At 45.4% G+C, this 21,489-nt stretch overlaps 1 protein-coding gene across 5 annotated transcripts in view; it reads right to left on the reverse strand.

Annotated features, from left to right (window-relative positions):
* Positions 1-583: 583 nt before the first annotated feature.
* Fhip2a (FHF complex subunit HOOK interacting protein 2A) overlaps positions 584-21,489 on the reverse strand; it is a 31,121-nt gene continuing 10,215 nt past the window's right edge. For 2 of the 5 annotated variants that reach the window (XM_059256059.1, XM_059256074.1), the window contains exons 3-17: positions 18,215-18,384; positions 16,546-16,650; positions 16,179-16,301; positions 11,526-11,819; positions 11,191-11,387; positions 9,702-9,816; positions 9,299-9,375; positions 9,025-9,217; positions 8,537-8,706; positions 8,075-8,215; positions 7,167-7,257; positions 6,071-6,214; positions 4,762-4,902; positions 3,761-3,864; positions 584-3,676 (exon numbers count right to left, since the gene is read on the reverse strand). In XM_059256059.1, coding sequence (XP_059112042.1) covers positions 3,571-3,676; positions 3,761-3,864; positions 4,762-4,902; positions 6,071-6,214; positions 7,167-7,257; positions 8,075-8,215; positions 8,537-8,706; positions 9,025-9,217; positions 9,299-9,375; positions 9,702-9,816; positions 11,191-11,387; positions 11,526-11,819; positions 16,179-16,301; positions 16,546-16,650; positions 18,215-18,384 — 2,171 coding nt within the window. In that variant the 3' untranslated portion in view covers positions 584-3,570. Of the gene's footprint in view, positions 3,677-3,760; positions 3,865-4,761; positions 4,903-6,070; positions 6,215-7,166; positions 7,258-8,074; positions 8,216-8,536; positions 8,707-9,024; positions 9,218-9,298; positions 9,376-9,701; positions 9,817-11,190; positions 11,388-11,525; positions 11,820-16,178; positions 16,302-16,545; positions 16,651-18,214; positions 18,385-19,054; positions 19,348-21,489 lie in introns of those variants that run through there. The other 3 variants (XM_059256067.1, XM_059256088.1, XM_059256080.1) reach the window with 3 other exon arrangements.

Here is a 21,489-nt window from a genome sequence, read left to right on the forward strand (position 1 = left end):
CATATGTGGAACTCACCCAGGGAATCCACCAGCTGCTAAGCTCCCCCATGAACGAGTACCACAGTGACTCGATGGCTGTAGCATCCCATATTCCTTTGTACGCTGGGGTGAAGAAAATTGCTGCTTCACAGTGTCTTCTGGAAGGACACTATGGTAACCCTTGGGAACCCACTGCCACTGTGGCTACCTGCACAAGACTGGCCTGCCAACACTCCATCACGAATGGAGGAGGCGTCCATCCTCTAAGGAGCTATGTGAATGGGTGGTGGGGTCATTTTCTTTGGTGGTGTAGCCACTGTTAAGTTGCCCTGCTCAGTAAAAAGCCGCACCCTGTGCTCACACCAGTCATGTCCAACCCCAGAGGATCAAAGCAAAACAGGAGAGTCGTGTCGGGAAGAAAGTGTTCAGCCAGTGGGAGGGGATGGGAGAAGGAAAAGGGGAGTGGAAATGACCGAAATGTATCACATTCATGTGTGAAGCTGTCAAAGAATAAAAACCAATAAATGTAAAAAGAATCACAGTTTCAGACTTATCAGTGGATAAGATAGTTTCAGTTAGGATTCTACAAAAATATAAGACAACATTTTGTTTAAGTTACATTGATTTATTTTCTTGATTTCCCTCTTAATCCTGCATGCACTGTTAGCGCAAAAGCTGAAGTGGATCTCCACCTCCCTGGATGGGACGGTAGGCACACAGTCATCTGAGAGTTTCTCCATCAGCGGCCACCATCAGTGACCTACACGATGTTCACAGAAAATGTACCAAATATCCTGTTTAATGTAAACAAGGCAGGAGGCCAACAGAGTATATTAAGTGACAATATTTTACAGGGCCCAGAAGTAGAATCATCTGTCTTAACATAGCAAGTATCACGATGACATGCATATTTTACTTTATTGTACAAACCCAAAATGTACAATTACCATATAGTTTGTGGGTTTAGTATTCCACTGTAACTTCTTCTGTTACGTGGTATACTTAATAACCAAATGGTAACTGTAGAATAATGTAATAACTTATGGAGACGTTACCGTGAAAGTATGAAATCATTCTATAATTTGTGCCCTGTAAAATTAAATGTAACAATCTTTACACTAGCAACAGTGTAAGCAAGCTAAGGATTTTGGTCCACATATATATATATATATATACATATATATATACACATGTGTATATATATACATATATATATATATATACATACACACATTTATATACACTCATGTACAAACACAATAATATACAGGAAAGCCAAAAAGCTATGAATCCACTCATAGCTTCATATTGCACAGATACATTATGAGAACATTAAGTTATAATGTGGGCATTACGATAAAAATTGGCAATGGCAAATCTGATTTTGTCAAGGGAAGAATGGCTCATTACTGAAACTAAAGCCAAAGACTACTGTTAGGAAGTAAAAAAAAAAAAAAAGTGCACACTTATTTCCTATTTATACAAACATGAAGCAGGCCACAGTTCAGTTTGGAACTCACCATGGCAACCACTTGCTAAGGTGGTACTTTCCACTCACACAGCTTGTGGAAATACCGGAAATAGCCGGGTCTCTGAGGGCACATGGTTTCCTTAACAAATAACCTTAGTCCCATGACTTGTGCTGACTCTAGGTCTGAATTAAGAATGAAAAAGAAATTGAACTTAGAAGAGAAACTGGCTAACCCTAGCTGGTTACAGATCAAGGTCATTACGACAACTTAGGAAAACTCTATCTCAGAAGCAGCAAACACACAAATAACAGTTAAAGCTTTACTGAGCTCATCTGTGTGGATTAGCGATAAGGTCCTGCTGGGAAGTCAAGGACGACGAGTATTTGGTCTGGGAGGTAACCTCACTGCTACCACACCTACTGAGCACTAGAAGGCATTAAGAGATATCTGACACCTCTCAATGCCTTATTTTAACACACCTTCATCAGAGTAGACTGCAGCAACATCTAAGAATGGAGGTGCTGTGGTAACTCTTGCACAAACTGGTCAATAATACAACAAAACAAACCATTTCTCATCACTCAAAGCCACAGAGGGAAAATCATGCAGAGAACCACTGTCTCCTCTTGTTACTGTTTTATGTAAGGGATTTTTTGAATGAGCAAAGGAAGATTTGCATTATGCTAGAAACGGACAGTTGTTTTGTTGTTTTGACAATGATGACCATTCTAGAACTGTGGCTATCATATCTTTTGGTAGTTTGTTTCTAAGGAGCAAAACTGAACTATAAAATGAATCAGAAATGCTAGTAAAACAGACTGAGCAAAGTGTCAAAGTGCTCCGAGCACATGCCACGTGCCGGGGCTGCGCACACGCATCTGGTGACGTCACAGAGGGTGGAAGCAGACGCACTAGAGCTGAGCTCCCAACAGTGAAGAAGAAAGTGCCTGCTGCTGAACACTTGCGTGCCACATCCAAGTGACTGCACCAATCACCTGAAGACTACAAGGACAAGGAGACGGGGTGACCTGCAGCCGCGCCCTGCAGCTTGGCTAACCTAGACATTCAGGCATCCATACCACTCACACACACTCAGCTTCCTCAAACCCTTTAAGGTGGAAACGGAACATGAGAAGACTTTTTTAAAAATCTCTTAAGACCAAAGACCAAACGAAATGAAAAGCAAATGTAAACATGAAGAGGCCCTTGGCATTCTGATCGCCACGTAAGAGCTGGGTCAGTTCCTACCGGCAACTACCGCTTCAGTAAGGAAATCAATTAGAAAGCATTTCAGAAAGCAATTCTCAGAGAGGGAACGGGGGAGGTCCCGACCCAGTATGTGTTAATTAGCTTAAAAAAATACTATTTCAGCAAACACCACCAATGATGGGCCTAAGTCCAATGCTGCCGCCAAAGTGACAGTTAAAATAAACCGGGAGCCACATGGAAATCAACACGAACATGGCTATGTGCACACAAGAGTAAAAGAACATTTCTTTAAAAATATATATATTAATTAATACTTTCTTTATCATATTAAATTGTTATTCTTACAAAAGCTGAAGAAGTTGATGTTGCTCTGCATGTTTCTATCTCCTAGAGATCCCTTTGATGTTTCCTCAACTACATTTTTTTCTCATTTACAGTTTTCTTAAATATTTTTGTACGATAAGAATCTTAACCTTAAAAAGTTATAAAATTAGTGATTTTTTTTTTTTTTGCTGCTTATTAATACAAAAGAGTTTTATAAGCATCTGAGTCCCAGAGAATGTCAAAATGCTCTGCTGCCTGTAAAGATTTTAAAATAACAGAAATACCAGCAAAGTCCTAACATCACAAGTTTTGCAGCTTTCAGTCACTGAAACGCTATCTCCAGAAGTTCTGGTTGCATCCCGGGTTTCAACAACGTGCAATTTATACAGAGAATCATGACAGAGCCAGGGGGAGCGACGTCAGGCGCGTCCATCGACAGCAGTCACGCAGTGGATTCCTACGTCATTTACCAAGGTTTTCTGTCCTCTCGTGACTGGGTGGAGCTGAGTCTTTCCGGATGAAATGTACACAGTAACTTGGGTTCCCAGAGACCTGGGCGACTGTGGCAGAAGCATGGTGACGTCACTCACGGCGTGGCGGAAGCGTGGTATTTCACAAAGGCAATGGCCGCCAGCTCCTTACAGAACTCCTCTAAGACAATCACACCCTCTAGCAACGTGATGTGGTCGATACTGGAAAAGGCAGATGGAAAATCAGGAACAGCACAACACTGAGTTGGGTGAGATTTCTGGATAATGTATGTAAAACTGACTCACATTGGGCCTTCAGGCTCCAAGCCCAGCAGCCGCTTCCTGACCAGGAGAAGCTTGGGGGTGAAGTCTTGAATACGCTGAATTCGAACCATCAGGTCACCAACAACCTGCATCAGAAACAAGAATTCAGCTCCTGAGTGACTCCATGAGGATTCTTAGATCGAGACTCCTTCCTTCCCATCACCAAAGAACCCCAAGCGTCGCTATTATCTTTGACAAACCAAATCCTATCTAATCTTCAAAACACAATGTCAGGGCTGGGAGGCGGCTCAGTGGGTGAGGTGCTTGCTGTTCAGGCACGAGCACCTGAGTCCGGATCCCCAGGCCTCACATACAAGCCGGGAGCAGTGTGTGTGTCTGTAACTCCGGCACTGGTGGTGGACACAGGACAACCCCAGGGGCTTAGTGGGCAGCCCGCCCAACTGAAAGGGTGAGCTGTGAGTTCAGTGGAAGACCTGGCCTCAATAACTGAAGTGGAGAGTGACGGGAAGACACCAGACATCAGACTCTGGCCTACACAGAAGCACACGTGGCCAAGCACATCTGCACACGCACACATGCAGCATGGGCCAATGCATACACGCACACTCATACATGTGCACACTCACAGCTGTGCACACCATATAAATAAAACAAAATTTTAGATTAATTACTTTATGTGTATGTGTGTTTTGTCTGCATGCATGTATACCACGTGCCTGCAGAATTCAGAAGGTGTTGGATCCCCTGGAACTGGAGTTAGGGATGGTTGTGAGCCACTGTGTGGGTGCTGGGGACTATCTGGGTCCTTTGCAAGAGCAGGTGCTCTTAAGCCCTGAACCATCTCTCTGGTCCATATATCAATAATTTAAATGAATTCTCTTAACTCTGTAATGGTTCAGAATGCGGAGCAATTATCTGCAAGCAGTAGACATGTTCTGCTTTACATGAACTACACACAATGAGGTGAGGATGTGGACCAGGTGGCTGGCTGAGCCCAGAGAACAGAACATTTATGAACTCACCCTGACGATCACAGAGAAGAGGGATCTGCAGCCAGAGGCCAGGTTCACATAGGGATCCAGGAGGTACTCATGTGTGTGCGGATGCGGGAAGAGGGAGAGCCTGGACAACACTGAGGTCACCTGCAGATTCACATCGTAAGGCTGCGAGGAAGCGAGAAGAGAAACACTCATGTCCTGTGCTCCCCTGACACATCCATGTGGCTCCCCTACCACTCTCCCCCCACCACTCTCCCCTGCAAGGGAGACACTGGCAGCTAAATTAGGCCTTACCACGGAAGTCAAGGCACTCACTGCAGTGCGGAGACTTACAAACAGAAAACAAGGACACTAAGAAAGACAGCTGCGATAAACAGGACAGCTGACGTCATGAATGAGTGCAGCAGGCCATCAAACTGCCAGCGTGACAGACCTAGTATTAACTAGGAACCACAGGGGACACACTGACCCGAAGTCCTAGCAAGGTGTCTGAACTTTTAAACAGTGTAACTTTAGGCCTGCTCTCCACGACTCAACACGTGTGTAGCTCCTCAGGTATCTCTTGCACGCAGCATCACAACATTCCTTGAACTTCACTGCTCACTGCTGTTTACAGGCCACAGAAAGCCAGCAGCGGAGAGAACGGCCTTGTTAGGACTCCCGATGAAGCCCACTCGCCCCTGCTCTCTTTCTCCCAGCAAACACAGGAAACTGGTGGACTTAGAACTAAGTACCTAGAAGGGACAGACGCGGCAGGCTGGGGCAGCACAGGTGGTCAGGACTGAGACGCTGCTACGCAACATTACCATTCACCGAGTACAGTGAGACCAACACCGGATCTCTGGTATGCAGGAGAAGGGCTGGGCACATGGAGGAAGACAGCAGACGAGCTGATAAACTACGTTTCCCCCATATTCTATTACAAGGTGCCCAAAACACAACTCCTGGCTTTAAGTTCAACTGTAGGCTTTCTTACTATGAAATCATAAACACAGGGATTTTTTTGTGAGAAAAAAACTACCTTTGAATCACTCACCCTTTTTCATAATCTTGCCTTAAACAAGACAAAGGAAATCTGAAGTCCCAATAAAGGAGAGTTTAAAAGTATATTTTCCTACTTGTGAATATTCACAGCAGAATACACACACACACACACACACACACACACACACACACACACACACACACAGCTTTCTTCAAGAGCCAGCCCATTGGCTGTGGGAATTCACAACCTATGGACAGTCATCAAACACAAAGACTAAGGTCATCATCCAGGATGACCCCACGGGGTCCACCACATCAGTATGACAATCAGTACCTTCCGGAGCATTACCTGATCAAGAATTCTTCCCATTCTGTCAAATAAAACTTTCAAAAAATGTCCTTCAAAAAAGGTTGCTTCTAAGTCACACTTCTCCAGAGGTTTGGGGGCGCCAGGCCACTCCCATCGTAAACAGACAGCACAGTAGTCTCGGAACTGGGAAAAGCATTTGGAATCATTGAAGAGCAGTCAGGAAACAAGTTGGGATGAAACAGAAATAATTTCCTCAGATACCATATAAAGAATCACGTGACTGTCAGCTACGCCTGAGGCGGGTGTGTGTGTGTGTGTGTGTGTGTGTGTGTGTGTGTGTGTGTGTGGTGACTCAGCCGATGAGGAGGTGCAAGGGACATGACTATGGCCGAGGTTGGTGGGGAAACAGCGTATCAGACTTTGAGAAATCACTCCTTCAGGATCTGCTACGCGCCTTCCTTTAAAGGACTGAATCCTTCAGTTATCATGGCAGCCTTGGAGAACATTTACAAAGCAAGGTTCAGAACCCGTCTAAGGTGTTACACATAATGTCACACGTAATGGATGGACGATGCCTGTTGCCAAGCACGCTAACTGTTCTTAGACACTGGGCCTGTCACCATGAAAGCACGGAACAGTGCTCTCTGAAGGGTGGTCCATGGGTCAATGCTGACCCTCAAAGTCTTGTGATCACCGTCAGTGACGAGAATGGAAAAGGGAGTTAGCACACACAGCTCCCATAACTTGACTAGGCAGTTTCATATTGGCCAAATCGAACAATGAAATAATTGGGAGGGTTTTTTTTTTTCTATTTTTATTTTTCTAGTAATTCATTCTTTATCGTGTTTAAATAAATCTGGTCCTTGAGAGCTATGGTGGCCCACATCTATAATCCTGGCACTCGGGAGATGGGAACAAGAGTTCAAGGCCAGCCTGGCTAACCGGAGACCCCAGATCAAAAATAGACAGATAGATAGACAGGTAGATGGCGCCAGCAGACTGAAGTCTCATTTCCCAGGTGAGCTGACTCCTTTCTTTTGAGTAAGGGTTGCTGGCAACTGGACAAGGTCATGGGGGGAGGGGAGGGACAATGTGTGTGCATTTTACACGCTCATCGGTCAGCTCTGTCACTCACCTGCCTGTGTGCGTCTCTGAGGTAGGTGTCATACCCAGTGCCCTCCACATGGTACGAAGACTTTGCTTCATCTGGCACTAAACAGAGGAAACTTAAAGGGAAAAGGCCATGATAAGCACAGACAGTCTCCATGGCAGCATCTTATATACTAAGCTTCAAATTCTGCCGCAAGCTAAACCAGCTAGAAATGCAAATGGAAACTTGAAAAATTAAGCACACATTGTTTTGATAAATGGTAGCTCTGTTCTCAGATTATTAAGTAAAGATTTTATTAAAAATAACTAATTCTGTATGTAACACAAACCGAAAAGACTTAGTACTGTGTCACAATAATGGGTTGCTTTATTTATTAACCTCAAAAACTGGCTTTAAGAAACTGAACTTGAGATATTTTTATGGACTGTAACTTCACATGTGAGCCATACACTTGCCAGGACCAGGCATATTGTTGACAGCATTAAAAGTAAAGACACTAGAGAAAACTGTCATGAAAAGACACTTTAAAAAGTGTGAAAACACAAATGGAAAGAAGTAGTTGGACACTTGGCACACCTGCGTGGTGAGCACAACTGTCAAACTGGCTCTTGTCAATGCTGCTGCAGGGGGGATCACGTGACGCTAAGTGGTCTCAGGTCGCTGGCACACTTAACCGTCACTCCTTTCTCAGTGACGCTTTCCTCTGCTGCTGTGCTAAGGGTGGACCTCAGAAGGGGGCACAGACTGTCCGGGGCTCCTCTATTAAGCCGGGCTTTACTTCTGGCATCAACTGTGACCCTGCTGTCACTTGCTACACCATCGAGACAAAAAGACTAACAGCACCTGTAAAGACTGAACTCACAGTGCGCTCCTGTGACGGCCCAAGGGCAGAGCTACCGGATTCAGATCAAGCCAATGGCACAGTGACCCACCTGTTGACGACTTTATGGACTTCCGTCTTGCCGTCATTTTTGGGGTGGTCTGGGCTGGCATGGGGTGAACTGATCCACTCTTGGTTTGGTAGAATATTATCTGGTGAAATGTCAGTAAATAATGGATCTTCCTCCAGATCTCTAAGTTTAATTTAATGATGTATAAAAAACAACATTTATTATGACATTTTCTAAACCAAAAGATTCTTTGCTAGTTTCTGAGAAATACTACATAATTTTTCTAATACAAAGAAATAAGGACTAATGTATTTAATATGCAAATTCCCACTTTACACTAACAATCTCCAGGGCTCACTGCTACTTTTGTTAATGGGCTCAAGGAGGAGTCAGCAAATCTCCTGACATTTACAGGGATGTGGCTAAACTGCTGGGGACCTATTTAAGGCACTGGGAGGGAACCCACACACTGGCTGGGGAGACGCTGCCGCCTCAGACACTTACACAGCTCCTGCCATCAGCCCGTTCTCCACCGCATCCTTGTCTTCTGGGCACATGGGTTTGTATTCCGTATAGTTCCTTTCTTCAAGGTTCCTCAGGACCAAGTTGTAAAGAATGTGCTCGTTGGGTTTTTGCAGGAGATGCTCAAACATCCTCAGGGTCATTATGCTTATCTGAAACCAAGATTGATAAAAGCGGAAGGGAAAGTTTCAAGTCCGCTGCCCTTCTTGCCATTTCACGAGTCAGACTCCAGGTGTTGAAGGCACACAGACTCATCGGAAGGACTTGACACCAGAGGTGATCCCCCGATTCCATCCTGGAACCCACATCCTGGAGAACACCGACTCCTGCGAGCTTCCCTCTGACTTCCACACGTGCACCACGAAACACGCATGCCACCAACCCTCACCACCACCACACAACTAATCACAAGGACATTGAAAAACAGCATTTCAAAGACTCTAAGGCCAGCGCTGTCACGCATGGCTTACCTCATCAGATATGTGATCACAATGTTCAATTAGCCTATGTCTTAGGGGATGCCTGCTAATTTCTGACAGAGTTTCTGGCTCCCTCTGTTCTCCGAGGATAAAGACCACCATTTCCTGAAGCAGGACATCCGAGGTCACTTGCCGAACAATGCGATGCAGCAGAGCCGTGGATGTCAGAATCCCCATCTCGGAGCTAAGTATGGCAGACAGGGGGCGGTCAGCGGGAGAAATGATGAGGACAGTGACTACTTCTGTAAGGGGAGAGGGCACTCACGTCTGCATCAGCTCAGGTTCCATAACACCAATGAAGAACCTCTCATGGATGGCTTTGGCGAGAGCAACAGCAGCAGTCTAGAACACAGCACGAACATCAATAAACCGATTTGGGCCTAAAGACCACTGGCTCTCACTAGAAGCCACGTGGAGGTGGGACCCAAACCTGGGTCTTCGCAAGAACAGTTACTTGCTTTTATCCCACTCCACCTCCCCCAAACTAAAAAGAACAGAGGAAAACAATCCCAGTAACTTTGGGAAGCTGGAGAGGAGCCATCGCTGTCTAGTGAGTGTAAAGCATCGCCCGTGACAGTAAGGTGCAGTCAAGACACTTCTGGAATAGTGACTCGTTTTACTTCATCAACACATTTTAAAGCTATCAACAAACAACGAAGACTTCAAACCTTTTGTGCTTCCTTGATGAGTTGATCACAATAATCAAACCAGGAAAGAAATGAAATTAAGGCTCGCTTCCCTGGGAACGCTGATGCATCCTCTTTATGACTATATGAGTCCAACCTGCACAACACAAGAGAACACACTGAGGCCGGGAAGCGTGGACAGTCTTCGGTTTCTAAGGTGGAAGAAAACATCCGAACGAGCTCATTCAATACACAGAGCAATGCTGGACACCAACCAAAGAGACTTAGGGGACATAGACAAGAGACGTCCCTTCAGACAAAAGCCGTACATCAGTTCACCCCAATACAGAAAACTGTCCAGAGGGCAACCAGACAGTGCAGGAGCCAGGGAACAGAAGGTCTGCCGAAGGAGGCTTCTCTCTCTGCCCCCAAATGCAATGTGCTCCTGACATTAACAAATGCAGCTGCCTGAAGGACACACGCAGAACACCGTGAGGGGACAAGAGCACAGGACAGACTTAGATGAGAACATTAGCTGGTCATAAACTGGACTCGATGGGTTTAGAACCAAAAGGGCTGAGCTGAGTGGGGAGGACGGCAGGGTGGACCTCAGAGGAGCTGGGCAGAGTGTGAACATGATCAAAACACACTGTATCGAAGTCTCAAATCATTAATATAAACATTTAATTTTCAAAAACAATGAAAATATTAGGCTGCTGGTAGGTGGCAAGTTGTGAGTAGTTTTTAATGTTTTTATTTTAAAACAATTTATAAATGTTATAAAAAAAATCATTATTTTCTTAAAGATTTTTATTTTTAGTGCTTGTGCGTGTTGTACAGAAATGTGTGTATGAATGTGGACTCCCATGCAGACTTGAAGAGTGGATCCCTGCAGCCAGAATTATAGGCAGCTGTGAGCTGCCTGTGTGGATGCTGGGAACCGAACTCAGGGCTTCTGCAAGAATAGTATGAGTTCTGAACCAAAGTCCCATTTCTTTAATGAGAATACAGTGGGTGGGTTTGGGAAACAGAACTGAAGTAGGAGAGTCTATAGGGCAGCCACAGAATCCCCCAGCCTGTCTAGGGCAAGGGGAAGTTACTCAAAGGCAGTCTCTCCTGGGCCAGGTGAAGCGTGAGGCAGAGGCAGGTGGATCTGTATTTAAGGGTAGCCTGATCTACAAAGCAAGTCCTAGGCCAGCCAAGGCTACACACTGAGACCCTGTCTCAAAAACAACACAAAACAACAAAGCCCCTCTTTTAAAGATTTCTGTTAACATAACAACCAATTACTGATCTTGGCATAAACCTGTAATGGGCAAAACAGGAGCTGGACTCTGTAACCCTGGTCTGGTTCCACACCATTTTGTCAGCCCTAAGAGACAATACAATGAGTCCCAAGAAAATATTCCATTTAATCATCACAGTAGTGCTAACTTTTCAAAGCTAAACATTCCTGTCACTGTAAAGCAGAAGTGGACTTTGGAATGTAGGCACCCAGGTATTCCCCTCTGTGGAAAACAGTGGTGCTTACCCCCAGTTAACTGCCTCCACGGTTTCAATATCTAAGGGATCCACTGACTGAGGTAGGGCCTTGTACAGGGAGGTAAGTCTGCCGGTCAGCAGCTCGCACAAGCAGGTGCTCTGGGCAAGGCACTTGGCAGCCGCAGGCTCTGGCAGACTCACCAAGAGCATCAGGCCCTCGCACGCTTTCACGGCTATCCGGCCGTCCTGAGGAAGAACACACGCGTTATTTGTGGAATTAAACATGAAAGGATTCAGTGTTTCTCAACAAGGGAGAATAAATCTGTTTCTACTTCATAGGGGTGTTACTGTGAACACGCTGGGGAGAGTGAGACTGTGACTCACAGGGCTCCTTGTCAGGGTCAACAGAGAATTCACTAAGTTGTAATCCTGCTTTGGCCGAAGGACGGAGGCCTCTGGCGACGAAGAGACACTGAGGTCATCCAAGCTTGCAGACAGGTCATCCACCTGGGGAGGGGGCTCATCCTCTGACTCTGTGGGCCGCATCCCAGTAGCACTTGACAGCTCCTGAGGCTGGGGGCACTGGCTGGTGTCCGCTGACACCGGGTCCTGACTTTTGGGGGCATCTTCTGAGATGACATTCGGGGTTCCTTTGGAAGTCAGCGACCTTGACTTGTTCTGAAAAGGAATGTGTGTCTGTGAGGGTCACGTTCAGAACAGAAATCATGCTACACAGTGAGGCCCTCCTCAACCGAACAAAACCCAGAGCTCACACAGAAATGGCCTCCTTCCTTCTTTTCTGATGTGCTGGGATCACGGCCCATCCTCACTAGGGCTAGACAAGCCCTGTACATCGCTTCTGAGCTACATCTCCAGCTCTGATAGACTGTGGGGGTCAGAGGTGGCGCTGGATATCGAAGGCAAGGCCCCACACATACTTGGCAAGTGCTGTACCACCAAGCTGCACTTCCAATCCTTTCTTGAATATTTATTTTGAATTAAGGCCTCATTTAGTTGCTCAGGCTAATCTGGAACCCATTTTGTAGCCCAGGCGGGTCCTGAAATGGCAATCTTTCTGCCTCAGCCACTAAGTGGCCTCCTAGTGGCTGCTATCACAGACCTGTGCCATGAGGGGCCCAGCTTGGACTTTTCTGATTAGCATTCCAGGTGCTAATTAGAGTGGTAATAAGCGTTACATCAAATGAAAACGTACAGACTCAAACCACATTTTAGATGTGATGCTACAGTCACATGGTGTTACCGACTCTCCACACTAATCACAAGCCTTTGACTCTGACCACACACGGACGATCTTAGCGACAACTGTGGCTGCTGGAAATCACCAGTACTGGCAGGCACAGTGTTTTCAGTTCCCAGTTATTACAGATACATCACCGCATCATCAGTGTTATTCCTGCTTGGGCGGGGGAGTGCAAACCCCAACGTTCAAAGGTCGCCAGCATTAAGACTTGAGGTTTCCACAAAAGCCTCAAATTTTCTTTAATTTGTAAGAAAGTTTTTAAAGGATTTTCAAAATCTTAGCCTCTGCTTAGGAAATGATAAGAAACTACCCTGGGGACATTTTTATTTGTGTCTTAGAGGATTCGATTTGCTTGCCTGGTCCCCCCATCCAAATACAAAGAGACCCTTAACTGGAGCAAATTGGGAGTTTCAAGGCAAATGTCTTGCTTCCTATTTGACACAGAACAGAAATCTAATTCCTCACAAGGTGAAGCTGCCCTGAAGGCAGCCTCACCACAGGGCACGCTGCCTTCATCACGGGGCACAGAGAAGGCTCAACCGAGTCACAGGCCACTCCCCGGCACAGTCATCAGAAACCATGGCCACTGCTGTATGAGTAGCCCTAACTCAGTCCTCACACAGACAAGCTCAGGGCACACAATCAAACAACTCCATGTAGTGAACAACTTGCCAACTGCCTACAAAACCCACAGCATATCACACTTTACAAAAGAGCATCACTTGAGCCTGTGAGATGGCTCAGGGTGAAGGCGCTTGCTGCCAAGCCTTAGGATCCGAGTTTGATTCCCCAAGACCCACACAGTGGAGCAAAGCAGTTCCTACAACTTGTCCTCTGACCTCCACACAAATACATGCATAAAATACACATTTTAATTAAAAAGAGAGAAGCTCAGCATTTTCCTGCCTCCTAATTTCTAATTCTGTCAGAACTGATGTCTCCAGGAAGAGTGCTGAGGGCAACTGCTCCGTAGGCTGAGTCCTAGTCTCCTGTGACCCTGAGAGGAGCGGACTCCTGGGCTTGCGGAATGTGAACTCTGGAGGCAGAGCCAAGCAAGCTTCAGTTACAAAGCTAGTGACAGGAACTGCGGCCATCAGCAGAGTGCCCCTCATCGCTTAAACCCAGACTTCTCTCCAAACCACAGACCTGTGGTCTCAAATACCAGTCCTTACGTCCATACGGGCATCAGGACAGCTCCCAGTACTGAGAACCCAAACACCATCGTCCCCTCGAGACCAGCTCCTCCAGCTCCCCTGCTTCCTCCTCCTGCCTCATCATTTCTTGAGGATTCCACGCATCCAAATGGCCTTTCCCTGCATCCTGCACACAAACATCCCACAGCACACTGGGCCTGCTGCAGCCACGGCAGACAGGGCCACCTCAGTTCAACCCACTGCTTCCCACTCAGTCAGTTCCTCATATTTCTCCCTCCCAACGGAACCAGCTCAAAAACGCTGCCTGCAACTTCAGTTACTGAGGCCCAGATCTGACCAGGTAGTAACATCGCTGTTCAGAATTCATCAGTGGCTCTATGTGAAGAGACCCATCTCGCCATTAGAGCCTTTGACAGTTTCTGGCCTGTCCACTCTTACTTAGGCTGCCCCCTAAACAGACTCATTTCTAGCTGAGCATGTCTCACGGCTCGTCTCGAAGATGACTCTTCTAGGAAGTCTTTCTAATGACCTTGAGCAGACGCCATCTCCCCATCCTAAGATTTATTCTGCATCCTCCTGAGTCTCAGTTTGCTCTACCTCATGCCACTTCACTAACACCTAGCAAAGACTGACCCCAACTCTCCTATCTGCGCTTAACACACAGCAGATGCCTGTGATGGCTGGTTACATGAGCAGATTTCAGGGGTGCATGCTGGAGAGCCACAGAGCAGTAGTGGATGGTGACAATGGTCATTGCCCATATTAAAGCGATAAAGCTCCATCTCCTGGAAGGCTTGCCATTCTGTGAGGATCAATGAAGCAGGCGTTAAGCTTTGTTAGCTATGAGAGGCTGTGCAGACCCAAAGATTGGAGAGGCAGAATCATCGTCCTCAAGAGGCGAATTGATTAACAGGAGGAAATAAAGGCACATCAGTAATCCTGAAGCTGGGGAGGCTGTGGCTGAGGCTGTGGCTGAGGCTGTGGCTGAGGCTGTGGCTGCAGTACTACCCACTCAGCACCGTGCTTGCTGAGTAAAGCAGACGTGAGTTTCAGGTGTGGCAAGTGCATCTCAAGACTGACACACACAAGTCTGCAGATTTCCTCTGCTTCTGGCCTATGTAATTATGAGACACGTTTCAGAGACTTCCAGGCAAGTTTTGGGGAAAATCCATCTAAAGTATACCAAGTGTCTAAGAAAATATTAGAAAAAATGAACTTTGAAAACAAAAATCTCAGCCAGTAGTAGTAGCTCACGCTTGAAATCTGAGCTTTCAGGAGCTGAGACATGATTTCTGCAAGTTCAAGGACAGCATAGGCTATATTGAGAATTCTAGGCCAGCCTGGGCTACAGGCTACAGAGTGAAATCCTATCTCAAAAATGAAAACCAGCCAGGCATGCAGGCAGAGGCAGAAAGAGTATCCCAAGTTCAAGGCCAGACTGGTCTACACAGCAAGTTCTGGGCGAGCCTAGGCCACACAGCGAGATCCTCTCAAAACACAAGGTGAAGAAACCTCACAGGCAACCAAACTAACCTATTTCCTATACAAACATTAAGAACAAAAGAACTATAATCTAGCCTAAGTAACCTATCTTTAGAAATCCAAAACTTGACTAACAGAACTATTTTGATGCAAACCTGGAGAAGAAGATAATAAGGGCACACACTAACGGAAAACAGGCGTCTCACGGCCCTAGACTACATGCAGAATTCAATTCATGTAACTCTGCAGCCGAGCTGCTGCCAGCCTCCAGGAGTGTTGCAGATAGGACCCCAAAGAAACATATTAGGGTGGCAAACACTAGAGCCTCCCAGCACCCCGAGACAGGAGACTGCACACACAGCTTACAGGAGGGCCCACAAGAAAGCCGCTTCCCTCAAACAGCCCTCAAGGATTCCACGGCTAAGAAGAAAGGGGCTGGGGCATGGCTGCGTGTTAAAGCGCTCACCTCCAAGCACAAGGGCTTCAGCTGAGGTTCCCAGAGCCCATCACAGTGGCGCATGCCTGTATCCCTGCACTGAGGTTTGCTGGCCAGTCTATCCTAACTGGTGAACTCCAGGTTCAGTGAGAGAGAGTCTCTCTGTCTCTGTCTCTGTCTCTGTCTCTGTCTCTCTCTCTCTCTCTCACACACACACACACACACACACACACACACACACACACACACAATATGTAAACATACATTTTAAAAAGTCTAAAAAAAGATTAAAGGAAAAAAGAAAGTGAACAAAAGCAGAAAGTAGACACAATTTATTTTCCTTTTTAAAGCTGTAAGTAAAATCTAAAATATCAGTTAAAACAGAGCATGTCTTGATCATGGCTATAAAAATAGTACAAAATACTGCAGCCATCCAAAAGGAAAACACGCTGCTGGTAACTGGAGATTGGTACAGCCTGCCCACCTCGGCACCTGCTGCCCTTCCCCCGCACTCCCTGGCACAGCGTCTATCTGGCTCAACTGCATTCCTTGAAATTCTCCTTCCAGGGTGACTTCAAATTGGAATAAACATTGATTTTAAATGAAAACTACTCTGGAAGGCAGACCTTGCAGGCCTGAAATGCTCCTGAGGATTTCATTTCAACTTTCCTAAGGAGCTACGAGTCTGAGGAGTGTGGCATTACCTCCAGAAAAAAGTTCACCAAGTAGGGATCCTGTTTCAGCTTCGCACACACGATGCAGAGAAACTGAATCTCTTCATTTTCCGTTGGTGTTGCAAGGACCTCACCACAGAGTCGAATTAATTTCTGTCAAAACATTTTTTAAACTTTAAAATTCTCTTTGTGCTATTATGCGGGCAAAGTAAAAAGAAAATGTATAGAACTTTACAGAGAAATATAAATACAGTGAGATATAGAAAACCCAAGTGTTTGCTAATTCTCACGCTATTAGAATAATTTCCTCCATTATTTTTACTCCTAGAAAAACAATACAAAATCACTTGTATCTGAATTCACTGAGCTTTTAACTTGAAGTCAGGGGAGTGGGTACCTGCACAGGCCTGTGTACGTTGATGTGTGGAAGCAGGGGTTGCCGGATTCTTCCCAGAAGCTTGGTGTAGAACAGTAAAACCTGCTGCTTCATCCCTGGAGGACACTGGGCGCAGAACAGATAAACACATGCAAATGTTCACAGCAAGGCAGACCATGTCTGTCAACATAGTTCCTCTCAAAGACAATGCCAGTGACCAGTTAATGACTTTACCACAACGAAAATTTCCATGACTGGCATTCTAGAAACACAATTATACACCTGAGACCACACATGGCATGTGAGAGCACAGCCTCAGGTGATCACACACTTCATGGTGAGCATGCACTTTCGGGCAGTCAGCTGGTTATTGCTGGGACAACACCAGCCTATGAGGGTCTACTCGCTGCCAGACCAAGGGTCGAGCTTGTTACTTACAAAACGAGCCAGTTCTAACAAACAGACACTGATAAAGGGATCTTGCGCATTGACTCCTTTAATCTAACTGCAAAGATATTTGGATTATGAGGACTATAAAGAACATTACTAGGAAGTTCTTATAGCATGCCAGCTACTTTGCTGAAAAGCAGCAATCCTGATGATCACTCTGGATTAAAGGAGCATGAGTCAGCCAAGTCATAAGTTCTGTAATAAAGTAGATGACATTGCCTACATACAGTTAAGCAGTCATGAGATCTGTATGCCCAAGGATCATCACAACATGCTATCTGGAAACAGCTTAAATATAATCTTTAGTACGATGATATTTTTAGGTAACAACTACCTTATATTATTCAGATAAAATGCTAACAACATTTATAATCACTTGCATCAGAAATAAACTTACTAGCAGTACAATTATTACCATCTTGCTAAAACATCAAACTAATTCAATTCAGTGTTGTAAAACTCCTCACTTGAAAGGATGGGGGGCAAGGGAGTATGATGTGGTCCAGGTTATTGGGGAACAGATTCGCTCCTTAGAAAAGGGTGCACTTAACTCAAATGCACCTCAAATAAATTGGGGTATTATAGACTTCATTAAAAAGAAATTGTCTTTAATATGATTTACAATTATATGGTATTAAAATGACCATCATTTCATTTTAGCTTTTTACATTACAGAAGTTCACAGAACTACTGAGTTTTCAAGCTGGAGGAAGGCCCTACAACCACTACAGTTAAAATAATACAGGTCACACAGTGTGCAGGTGTGCAGCAGGCAGCATTATGGAGCTTGTGAAAACCATGGTGTCCACACCACGACAAAACCAGCCGACGCATTTCTCAGAACATGTCCCTGCCACTAAGTTTGAAGCTCTCGTGGTAAAATACCATTTATGTTATATTATCTTTGCAAAGATTTTTCCAAATTCATTAGGCCTAAAATTTGCATTGCATCCACTGTGATGATTCAGTGAATGTCCGAATAACCAAAGACGTTCCCTTTTAGGACCACAAACTCTGACAGTACAATTGTAATGGACTTCTTATCCCCCTTGACTGTGAGCACATGTACTTGAGTTTATCTTCACAAATGTTTACCCTGGGACTCTAAGCAGCTAAGTAGGAGTGTGGTCCAGAGCATGGGCATCTCTGCTCTCTATGGATGCTGTAGCTGCACAGGACACATACAGCCCCCATCTCCCCGATCTCTGGCCAAGCTGAGATGGGTGGGTCAGAGACTTACATCAGCTTTCCCTAAGGTGTATAATGTTTCCAAGATCTTGTGGTGGAGCAGGTATTCCATACATGGCCCTGTTTCTCCAGATTCTCGCTCATTTTCTTCTTGGACCAGTATGTCTAACATCTGTTCCAGGTGGGATGGAATGTTCGTATCAGTCACTGGGGCTTTATCATCTAAACAACAGAAAAATCATAAATACTTGAAAAACTTCTTAAACTTCCTGTGTGCAACTGCATTACCCTCCTTCCCCATTCCAACTCCCACAGAAACGTCTAAACCACACATGTGAGGTGGGGTCACATGTGGCTATCTTTGTTAGAAACAGCATATTCAAACTGTGATCCACAGCCTGGAAAAGACCTTGTCAGTGAACATTCTTCCATATCATTTAGAAATGTCTCTGAAAGGCAGACCTAACTTCTGTCTCCTCTGGTCCACTGCTCCTGAATTATTATCACCCCTGTGCCCCCTGCACACACTTCGGCCTGCGGTACCTCTGCTCGCCGACTCAGGGGCTTCACTTAGAGCTCAGGTCAGACCTGCTCCCTCCGACTCCCCTTCTCTCATCCTCGGTCTATCCCAAGACTCTACCTGACTCAGACTGAATTTGTCCTTCACTAACTAAAGTACACACTTGCTTCTACTACTAGATAGAGAAAAAAAATCCTTTAAAGCAAGAATGTATTTCCTTAAAGCCCAAAGAAGGAAAAAAAAAAATCACAAAAGCTAACAGTAATATTGAAAGGTAGCTTGTCTCAAAAAAAATCAAAAACAAATCAAAAACAAAACACCTCTGCAGGTCAGCTGCTAAGCATGAACCGCACTCAGCGCATGTAAACTCACTTTCCATCTGCAGGGGCCATACCCCAGCCTCACTTACTGCAGTTTCTTGTCTTTTACACATGAGTTACCTCTGACCTCATCAGCTTGCCGGACAGCCACCCCCATTTCTTCACTCTTGTCTGATCCGTACATCCACTACTGTGACGGCATCCGTACACCCACTACTGTGACGGCATCCGTACACCCACTACTGTGACGGCATCCGTACACCCACTACTGTGACGGCATCCGTACACCCACTACTGTGACGGCATCCGTACACCCACTACTGTGACGGCATCCGTACACCCACTACTGTGACGGCATCCGTACACCCACTACTGTGACGGCATCCGTACACCCACTACTGTGACGGCATCCGTACATCCACTACTGTGACTGCATGATCCTCCAGAGAGCAGACCAAACCCCAGCACAGGGGACACGGGAAGCAACGCCTCAGTTCTTATAAACACCATCAGCCACAAGGAATGCCCGTTCTGTATGATTTGCAGGTGGCTGCTTTTGTGCTCAGCAGCACAGATGACACACGCAAAGGAGACTGTGTGGCCCAGAAGGGACAGTTCGCTAATTCTGAGGATAATCTACCCATGTCCTTCTCCTCACTGAGTACAACAGAAGCAACCAGGAGATAGTTTATAAAGACTGTGGAGACTACTCCTGGCTGCTCTGCTTCCTGCCTTGTTTTCAGGAGCAAACCATCCAAAGGCCAGGTCCCCACTTGAGCACTGGATTTCTCTCTTTCCTACTTAATGATGATGCTCGCCAACACCCTGTCTTACTCTGGTATCTGCCCTTCCCTCCACTGGACTCTCTGAAGCCTATCTTACATCCTTCCAACCCTCCACCATCAGTTTCTTTTTTAAAATGCTAGTGTTGTGGTGCCGATATACCGGATGGCGGCATGTAGAAGATTGCAAATAGATCCATAACTATCGCCCTGTACAAAACTCAAGTCCAAGTGGATCAAAGACCTCAACATGAATCCAGTTACACTAAACCTGATAGAATAGAAAGTAGGAAGCAGCCTTATACACACTGGCACAGGAGATCACTTCCTGAATAGAACATCAGCAGCACAGACACTGAGATTGACAATTAATAAATGGGACCTCCTGAAACTGAGAAGCTTTTGTAAAGCAAAGAACACTGTCAATAAGACAAAACAACAGCCTACATAATGGGAAAAGATCTTCACCAACCCCACATCTGACAGAGGGCTGATCTCCAAAATATATAAAGAACTCAAGAAACTAGACATCAAAATACCAAATAATCCAATTAAAAAATGGCATGCAGATCTAAACAGAGAATTCTCAACAGAAGAATCTCAAACGGCCAAGATACACTTAAAGAATTGTTTAACATCCATACCCAACAGGGAAATGCAAATCAAAACAACTCTGAGATACCATCTTACACCTGTCAGAATGGCTAAGATCAAATACTGAAAACAGTTTATGTTGGAGAGGATATGGAGTAAGGGGAACACTCCTCCACTGCTGGTGGGAGTGCAAACTTGTATAGCTACTTTGGAAATCAGTATGGCGGTTTCTCAGAAAATTGGGAATCAATCTACCTCAAGACCCAGCTATACCACTCTTGAGCACATACCCAAACAATGCTCAATCATACCACAAAGACACACACTCAACTATGTTCACAGCAGCATTATTTGTAATAGCCAGAACCTGGAAACAACCTAGATGCCCCTCAACTAAAGAATGGAAAAAGAAAATGTGTTACCTTTACACAATGGAGTATTACTCAGCTGTAAACAACAACATCATAAAATTTTCAGGCAAATGGATGAAACTAGAAAAAAAAACCATTCTGAGTGAGGTAACCCAGACCCAGAAAGACAAACATGGTATGTACTCACTCATAAGTAGATAGTAGATACAAAGCAAAGGATAACGAGGCTAGAATCAATAGCCCCAGAGAAGCTAGCTAACAAGGAGGACCCTGAGAGGGATACATGGATTGCTCTGGGAAGGGAAAATGGATGAGATCTCCTGGGTAAACTGAGGGCTGGGGGGCGGGTAGAGGGGATGGGAGATGGGAACATGAGGGATTGGGATGGTCAAATTAGGGGAGGGACAGAGAGGGAGAGCAATGAGAGAGATATCTTGATAAATGGAGACATTATGGGGTTAGGGAGAAACCTGGTAACACGAAAACTTCAAGGAATCCACAAGGATGACCCCAGTTAAGACTCCTAGCAATAGTGGAGAGGGTGCCTGAACTCTGGCCTTCCCCTGTAACCAGATCCATGACTACCCTAATTGTCATCATAGAACCTTCATCCAGTAACTGACAGAAGCAGATGCAGAGATCCACAGCCAAGCACGGAGCCAAACTCTGGAAGTACAGTACAGTTGAAGAAAAGGAGGAGGAATTATATAAGCAAGAGGGATCAAGACCATGACAGAGAA

This window comes from Peromyscus eremicus, chromosome 1 (genome assembly GCF_949786415.1).
Source record: "Peromyscus eremicus chromosome 1, PerEre_H2_v1, whole genome shotgun sequence".
NCBI classification, from domain to species: domain Eukaryota; kingdom Metazoa; phylum Chordata; class Mammalia; order Rodentia; family Cricetidae; genus Peromyscus; species Peromyscus eremicus.